Genomic DNA, 8828 nt, shown 5'->3' on the forward strand with positions numbered 1-8828 from the left:
ATTGCCCTTTCTAAAAGAAACAGCACCGCATCATACATGAAAGTTGTGCTCCCCCTGGAGGAGAAACAAGAATATAACACTGAACAGGAATCTCATTTTATAATTCAAGGGTGCTTCTCAAAAATACAGCTAGGTTGGCCATTATCTTAAGAGTAAAGATATTCTTAAGGATAGTGTCAGAAAACAGGTTTGATTAGCTTCTTTTTGTCAGAGCAGAGACCTACATCAGGCTGGGGCACTTGGAGAGGTGTGGTAGACTCAGCTGATGGTTACTTAATTGACCATCTAATGATTAGCTAATAATAAATATGACTAATGAAGGACGATTACTAGAGGTAAAGAGAAATAAAGTCAGAAATAATTCAGAAAAAGTGCCCTCAAAATATTCTTTCATTATTTTTACAGCATTAAAATATTTTTTTGAGAAACAACTAAGTTGTGATTTGGGATAATATATTAGATTTTTCTAAATTCTTTTTATTTTTTTAAGATTTTATTGGGGAATTGGTGAAGGGGAACAGTTTTGGGGAATTGGGGAAGGGGAACAGCCAAGTTGTTGTCCTTCAATCTTAGTTGTGGAGGTCGCAGCCAGCTCAGCTCAAAGTCCAGTCGTCATCCAGCCGCCTTTCGGCAGCTGGTGGCCGGATGACAACTGGACTTGGAGCTGAGCTGGCTGCGCCCTCGGCCAGCCCAGATTTTTCTAAATTCTTATATCCAGGGCATATATTACTGAATTCTTTGTTATATATTATAACACCAATGAAAACCTGTACAATAAAGGGCCGGCCGAATGGCTCAGTTGGTTAAGAGCGCAAGCTCTGAGCAACTGGGTCACCCGTATGATTCCCACATTGCCAGTGAGCTGCACCCCAGCTGAGCTGCTGCTGAGCAGCCAACAGGTGGCAGGATGTCTCAGCTGGTCAGAGCACGTGCTCCTAACAACAAGGTTGCCGATTTGACTCCTGCATGGGATGGTGGGCTATGCCCACCAGTAACTAAGATTGAACACGGCACCTTAAGCTGAGCTGCCCTGAGCTGCCGATGGGCGGCTGGATGGCTCAGTGGTTAGAGTGTGCGCTCTTAGCAACAAGGTTTCCAGTTCAACTCACGCATGGGATAATGGGCTACACCCACCTGCAACTAAGACTGAACATGGCACCTTGAGCTGAGTGGCCTCCAGCTGCCTCGAGCTGCTGACAGGTCGCCGGATGGTGATTGGACTTGGAGTTGAGCTAACTATGCCCTTTACAACTAACATTGAAGGCAACATCTTGTCTGTTCCCCTTCCCCAATTTTCCAACACTGTTCCCCTTCCCCACTTCCCCAATAAAATTTAAAAAAACCCCACAAAACCTGGACAAAAAGTTTTCTGTACCATCAATGATAAAACATGTATGACATTGCTCTCTATATTGATTCCAGCTATGATAATTCAGTATGTGTATAAAATTGTAGTGATNTCTTAACCATCGCGCCACTCGGCCGGCCCTTATGCATTTCTGATGTAAAGAAGTGTTAGTGTTCCACCAGGAAGTTCTTTGGGCTTTTCTTTTACTATCTAAATAGAAGAGGAAGAGAAAATTTTCTCTATCTAGATAAAGTCCCAGAACCTTATGTCCAGCCTGTTATGTTTAAGGGAATTTGGGGATGACTAAAAGCAGGAAACAAAAGTGTTTCAGAGTTTGGATTTGCTTTAATATTAACTTGGCTAGCTTGGATGTTAAAGATATTTATTCAACATTGGCTAACTCTGATGTTAAGTTCAGAAAACCTGTCTCAGCATAAGAGAGAAGGATCTCCTTTTGATTAACTCAGTGAAATACAGTATTTGGGGAAAATGGTTGTATTTTTAGGCCACTTGTTAACACTGTTGTCACAGTGACATCTTTGGTAAATGAGTATGCCATGCTATTCTCAATGATTTTTTGTTTTGAAAGGTACGCTCTTGGCTGAGGTGCAGGAAGTAGCTACTGACAAAGTGGTATCCATGTTATCTGTTATAAAAATCCTGACTCCCTGTTTCTCTCCTCAGGACATTCACTCTTCATGGGGGCACCCACTTTCATGGTTTGATCATTCTTCTGATCATTTCTTTCATTCCCGTCTGCAATTACTCAACATATATTGTAAACACCTACTGTGTGCCAGACCCTATTCTAGAAGCTGGGAATACAGTAACGGGGGGAAAAATCTACGAAATCTCTGTCTTCTCAGAATTTGTTTTAGTTGGGTACGAGAGATAACCAATAAACAGGCGAACAAATGAATTATATAGTCTATTGTGTGATGATCCACGTTTTGAAGAAAGCGACAGGGAATTGGGGGTGCTGGGGAAAGGGTGGGGTTGCTACTTTAAGTAGAGTGTCCAGGAAGGCGGGAGCAAGTCCAGAGGGAAGGGACAAGGAAGCGGGGGCATGCGGGTAACCCAGCTCTGCAGCAGAGAGCATGGCTGGTGTGTCGGAGCAGAACGCAGGGCAGTGTGGCTGGAGCAGAGACACGCATGGAGAAGGCAGAGATGGTTAGAGAGGTCTGGGGGTGTGGGCAGATGGAAGGCCTGTGGACCCGTGTAGAGACCGTGCTTTAATCTAAGTGGAATGAAACCTTTTGCTGTAGTTTAAGAATACGTTATACAGTTTAAATAACATGTACCTATTGTTTATCTATAGCATTGTCGCACATATCGACTAAAATGCTGCTAAATTGGGAATGCCTAAATTATCCCCAACAGTGACTGCTATATCTTGTCAGGTGTCTGGTCTGCATGACAGTTGGGGGTGGCGAGCCATGTGACGGTCAGTAGACAAACGAATCTGCAGCTTGCCACCAACTGCTTGTGTTACAGGCCTTGGGTTTATCGCTAAAATGTGGAGGATGGACAAGGCGCGGGGTTTTCAGACTCTGATCCATGGAGCACTGGGGATCCCTGAGGGCCCTTTTATTTATTATTATTATTATTATTATTATTATTATTATTATTATTATTATTTTAAATCTTCTGTGCAAGTTCCACTTAGAAGGTGTCCCCTAGCTTTAAAAAAAATCCTGGACTTTGTTATCCCTTAGGTTTTCCAGCATGAAGAATTTGCAGTCTCATGGACTCCGAAATGACAGATCAGAGCTCAGAATCCCTTATTACTCAGTGCCTCCTAGACAGTGTCCCTTATCTGTTATTGAAATCAGAAGGTAATTTGTCAATCGTTAGACAAGGCATGTGAGATCCCATCGCTCAAGATTGGTGATTTGAGTTCTGTCCTCCTACAGACTTAAGCTAAGTGAGTAATATAAGAAGTGAATGTCTGAGCAGGTACTCTCTGGCACAAAGTAGAAGCCAGCAACTGAGAAAAGTAATTATGATTCACATGTCAAGAAGGGCATAGGCCTATTCTAATTTTAAAAGTAACTAATGACATGAGTGTTGGTCATTATATGTGTTTCATATACTGAAAAACAGTCCTGTACTCATCATAGAAAAGTATAATAGGAAGATTAAACTGGGCGTTTGGGGTACTTATAGTTAAAGGTAGATTTTAGTTAGTGTTATTTTCTGATCGAAGAAAGGAGAAAATTCATTCTTTAATATATTGACTATCTTCTTCCTTTCTAACCCAGAATCTCATTCTGCTGTTTTGGAAACTCTGAAAAATGGTTCAGATGCTGTTCAGCAGGTAAGAAGATCTTATTAGGACGTCGAATCCCTTTCTCTCTTATTTGTCTTAAGTTGTGACAGATTCTGATTTCTCTTCCAATCGGCTCAGCTAGTTAGGCCACCTTTGTTTCAGGAAGCCTGCAGGGGGACTGGGAAGGGAAGGTTTTCTTCCATTTTAGCTTCTGCAAAGAAAATCAGCCTTGAAGTGGCACTGAGGGCAAGCTTTTCAGAAGCTGCATCATTTGATATCCAGCCAAAGAGTTGGACCCACAGCTGCTGTTTCCAGAAGGAAGTGGTGGCCCATCCAGGAAANGTTTCTGCCTTGTTTCAGCTCATCCTGTAAACATGTATCCTTTCTGCATTCTATTTGGTGCCACACTTTTTACCTTTTGGTGCTTTATATCGGTGACTTTGCTGTTGTTTAAGATGCACCCCCACCAAGGGCTGTGCTGAAGGGATGACTGTGCTGAAGTATTGTCACATGCGAGAAACCTGTGATGTGACTTATGGTGAAAATATGTTTGTTAGATATTATACTTATGTGTACTGAATAAGGTGACTTGAAACAGAAACGCACATAAAACAAGCTGACGAAAATGTGACCTCAGGCCTACAGGAACCGAACGCTATTGCCTGTAGGAGCGATCGTTCAGTATTCACTAATTCCTTGTTCACAATGACTAGAGAATGGAACAACTGGGAAAAGTGAGAAATGACTTATGTAACCCTCTTGGTACCCCTTTGCCGAGTAGGTGGGGTAGGTAAAGAGTATGCACTTTTTACAGGCTATTAAAAATCTTATAAACTAAGTAGAAAATTTAAAATGTATTACACGCAGCATAAGAGCCATGAGGTTTTGAGCAAGAAAGTATCATTCTGAACTGATATTTAAGAAATAATGACAAAAGAATGTAGCCTTGATAGGAAGAGGGAGAATAGAGCCCAAAAGGAAGAGTGGCTATTAAACCTTTGAAGTCTTTACTTTGTAAGGTGAGATTCTGAGCTAAGGTGCTGATATAAATAAAGAAAAGTAGGAGCCACAGGTTGAAATAATGGATTTGGTAACCATATCTGGGGTATAAACTAGGCTGTTGTGGTTCTCAAAGTGTGGTCCTTGGAATAGCAGCATTAGCAGCTCCTGGAAACTGGCTAGAAATACAGATCCTCAGGCCCAGTTTAGACGTACTGAGTTGAAAACTCTGGCAGTGGGGCGCAGCAACCTGTTTCAAGAAGCCCTCCAAGTGTGATTCTGGTGCACGTCAAGTGTAAGAGCCAGTGCATTCGAAAAATGGTTCAAAGGTTGTACCTTGCCTCGGTAAACTGAAGGGCAATTTGTTTGCAGGATAAGATGCATTTTAAATTTAAGAAAAAAAAGTAGGGTAATCAAATAGCAGTGATAATTATACTGCAATAAAAATAAAATTTAAAAATTAGCATTGATAGCTAAGCAATCGCAATATGGAAGTGAAGTGTCAATGAGAGAGAAAAACTTGAAAATCATTAGCATAGAGATGAGAGACCNCTCAGACTCCTGAGCTTGACATACAAGGCATCCCCTTGCCATCTCTGTCTTTAGCCTTATCACCCACTATTTACTATGTTTGGTTTGTTCCAACTGTAAAACATACTTTGTTTTTCAGAAAGTTTTAGCATTTGTTATATCTGTCTTTTTTATGTTTTTTTTTCTACAGTCCTACTCTCCCTTTTTCCTCTACTTAACTTCTATTTTTTAATCTATACTCTTATCAAACTTTACTTCCTCTTAGACACTTTATCTGAGACAGTGTCTAGAAACCTCTTTTGATGATCCTGCTCTGGGACATCCTATACTTAGCTTACTTTTCTATAATTGTTTTATTATGCATGTCTCAAAGACAGTTGAGCGCCTGAAAGCTAAGACTATCTGGATTCTATTTGTCTTTCCAATATCTAACACAGTACCTAACATTTTTGAGGAGCTCAGAAAATGTCTGCTGAATGAATAAATATATGGGAGGCCACACTGGCTAGAGCAGAAGGTGCTTCTTGGGGAGTTGTAGAAAATTTAGTTATATTCATACCATAGTAGATAAGGATGTGGGCTTTGGACAAGTTTGCCTGGGCACAAATCTCAGTTATTCCTCTTTTTAGCTAGGGAACCTAAGCAAAGTGTTTGACTCTGTTCCTAGTTTTCTCATCTATAAAATGGGGACAATAATAACTCCTATCTCAGGTGGGCTTTGGACTGTACTGGAGTACTACCAGGCTACCTCAACCAACGACACAACCAAGGGCAGACTGGGCAGGCCCTGCTAAAGTGAAACCTGCTCTATAAGGTCAGCCTCTGAATCACAGTTCCTCCACAGTAGTCACAGGCAGTCCTCACAGCCAGTCATCCTGAGGGTGAATCCCTCCTATTGAGGTGCAAACAGCAACCAAGGCTCAACTACAATAGGAGGGCATACACAACCCACACAAGGGGCACACTTGCAGCACCTGGCTCAGGTGGCCAGGGATATTGCACCACTGAGCCCCACAGTACACCTACTACATAAGGGCACTCTACCAAGACTGGGAGACATAGCACCTCTAACTAATATATAGAAACAAACACAGGGAGGCAGCCAAAATGGGGAGACAAAACCCTCTTATCTTGTAGGGTTTTTATGAGATTTAAATGTATTTATGTAAAGTGTTTAGAAGAGTTCTTAGCACATAGGAAGTTCTCAAAAGTTTCAATGTTCTTTTTTGTCCTTATTATTGTTATATCTGAGCAACACTCTGGTTTCCAGAGTTGATTTCTTACCCAAATGAAAGAACATAACAAAGCTCCAGAAAAAGAACTAAACAAAATGTAGACAAGCAAACTACTAGTTGCAGAATTCAAAGGTTATAAGGATTATAAGGATGNTCTGTATGTCTGGAAAGGTGTTTATTACTCCTTCATATCTGAAGTATAACTTTGCTGGATATATTATTCTTGGCTGCTAATTCCTCTCTTTCAATATTTTGAATATTTGATAGCACTCCCTCCTGGGTTTTAGAGTTTCTGCCGAAAAATCTGATGATAATCTAATGGCCTTTCTTTTATAGGTTACAGGCTTATTTTCCCTGGCTGCCTTGAGAATTCTTTCTTTGTTGTTAATTTTTGACAGTTTTCATATAATATGCCTTGCAGAAGGTCTTTTTAGATTGAGATAATTACATGTTCTGTTAATTTTTTGGATTCAATGATCCACTGATTTCCACAGGAATGTTCTTTGTTGACTATTTTTTGAATAGGCGCTCGGTGCTCTTCTCCCTCTTCCTCCTCTGGTATATCCATTATTCTTATATTGTCTTTTCTGATGGAGACAGATAGCTCTTGTAGAGTTCTTTAATGTCTTCTAATTCTCAAGTCTCTAGTTCCTTCTGAGTCATTTCTAGATTTCTATCTTCCATAGCACTAATTCTTTCCTTGATCTGGTCAGCTCTATTTCCTAAGCTTGCTGTTTCATTCTTCATCTCTTTGACTGAGTTCTTCAGTTCCAGAATTTCTATTTGGTTCTTTTTCTAAAATTTCAATCTCTTTGGCAAAATATTCCTTTTGTTGGTTAATTTTGTTTCTGAGTTCATTGAACTGCCTCTCTGAGTTTTCTTGCATCTCATTGAATTTTTTCAGAATGGCAATCTTAAATTCTATGTCATTTAAGTAACAATTTCTATATCTTTAAGTTTACTTTTTGAAGATTTTTCAGTTTCTTTGTGAGATGCCTTGTTACCTTGTTTTCTTATGGTATTTGATGGATTCATTCTTTGCCTAGGCATTTATGGGATTCAATTCTGCATCAGGTTGATAAGAAGAGGCTTTTCTTTTGTTTCCCAGTAGATGGCGCTAAAGCACAAGGTTTGTTTTGGTTTGGTTCGTTTTTTTTCCCTGTTGCACTGCTCTTTCTCGCTTCGCCGCTGGGTGGTGGAAAATGCCTTGTATTCTTTGGGGAGGTAGGCGTCTCCTCTCTGACTAGGTTGCCTAGGTCTCAGGACACCAACCCTGTTGGAGACTGTAGAGAACAACTGGGTTCCCAGCCCAGGAAATCCAGTTGCTGCCCCTGTAACCAGCTGCAGTGTTACACTGCATGAGCTGTCCCAGGTGCCCCCACTGGGATCAACTGAAGGGTGCGGGCGGAGTGGGCTGGGGCATGCCGCTGGTATGTTTGTGGCTCTGTTCTCCTCCCAGTAAAGGTGACTTCCAGACCTCAGCTGTCTTACCTCTGTATCACTACCTTTGTCACTGAAATTAGCCACAGAGTCCATCTGCCACTTAGGAATTTTCTCTCCAGTTCTCAGGGTTGTAGATCTTCTGCTCTTTAACTGACACTGCTGCTGTTTCTTCTGTGACCGGCTGCTAGGTTTGGGGGAGTGTAGGGAAGGTGAGAGCTCTGAAAGGGTGGGCAGAGGCGGCCAGGCTCTGTGTCTTTGTTTTCTACCTGGCAATGGCAGTTGCTAGAACACAGCTGGTGCTTCTGTATTTGGTCTCTGCTCCGAGATCCCTGCCCTGATCGCTGGGTGCAGCCATATTATATGCTGGTCACTCAGGCAGGAATGCTCAGGGCCACAGAGACAGCACCTGCAGCCTGAGTCCTCTCCTCTCCCCAAGATCCGCAGTGAGGTCTGGGCTGCATGCACGACCCCCGTCTCTGCTCCTCTTCCTTCACTCCTACCCTGTTCACCCCGATTCACCCACCTTCAGATGTTCTGATGCTCAAACACTCAGATGTGTGTAGGTTTTGCACAGGGTGTCCTTTGTTGAATTGTAGATATTCAACTTGTAACTTCAAGGGGAGAGATGAAGGGGACTCCTCGTGCAGCCGTGCTTCTGTCATTCGAGTTGGCAGTTTTCAATGCAATGGGTTGCTCTTTAAAAACAACCATTCTAATTGATTAATTGGGGACCCTGTCGGTTCCAGAAGTGAGTACAAGGCAGTCCCCCAAAGCACCCCTGAATCCTGGGTGTTGGAAAGAGGTGCCATCAGAGTTTGTATGAGGGGTGATCATTCTAAGGATGTTAGAACTAAGCAGATTTGTCCAATACGCCTGCCCGATTGTAGCCTGAGCCAGCTCAGAAGCCAGTTATTATTTGCTCCAACCATGCTGCCTTCTTTCTACTCAAACCACTTTTTGCCATTTCTCATGCTTCTCCTTACTCTTTCTCTTTCCCATACCT

General features: G+C 41.9%; 1 protein-coding gene across 2 annotated transcripts in view; it reads left to right on the plus strand.

Annotated features, from left to right (window-relative positions):
* FMN2 (formin 2) overlaps positions 1-8828 on the plus strand; it is a 360055-nt gene that overhangs the window by 118715 nt on the left and 232512 nt on the right. For both annotated transcript variants that reach the window (XM_019647547.1, XM_019647548.1), the window contains exon 4: positions 3610-3665. In XM_019647547.1, the coding sequence (XP_019503092.1) occupies positions 3610-3665 (56 nt within the window). The remainder of the gene's footprint in view (positions 1-3609; positions 3666-8828) is intronic.

Source organism: Hipposideros armiger, unplaced genomic scaffold, assembly GCF_001890085.2.
Source record: "Hipposideros armiger isolate ML-2016 unplaced genomic scaffold, ASM189008v1 scaffold_113, whole genome shotgun sequence".
Classification (NCBI taxonomy): domain Eukaryota; kingdom Metazoa; phylum Chordata; class Mammalia; order Chiroptera; family Hipposideridae; genus Hipposideros; species Hipposideros armiger.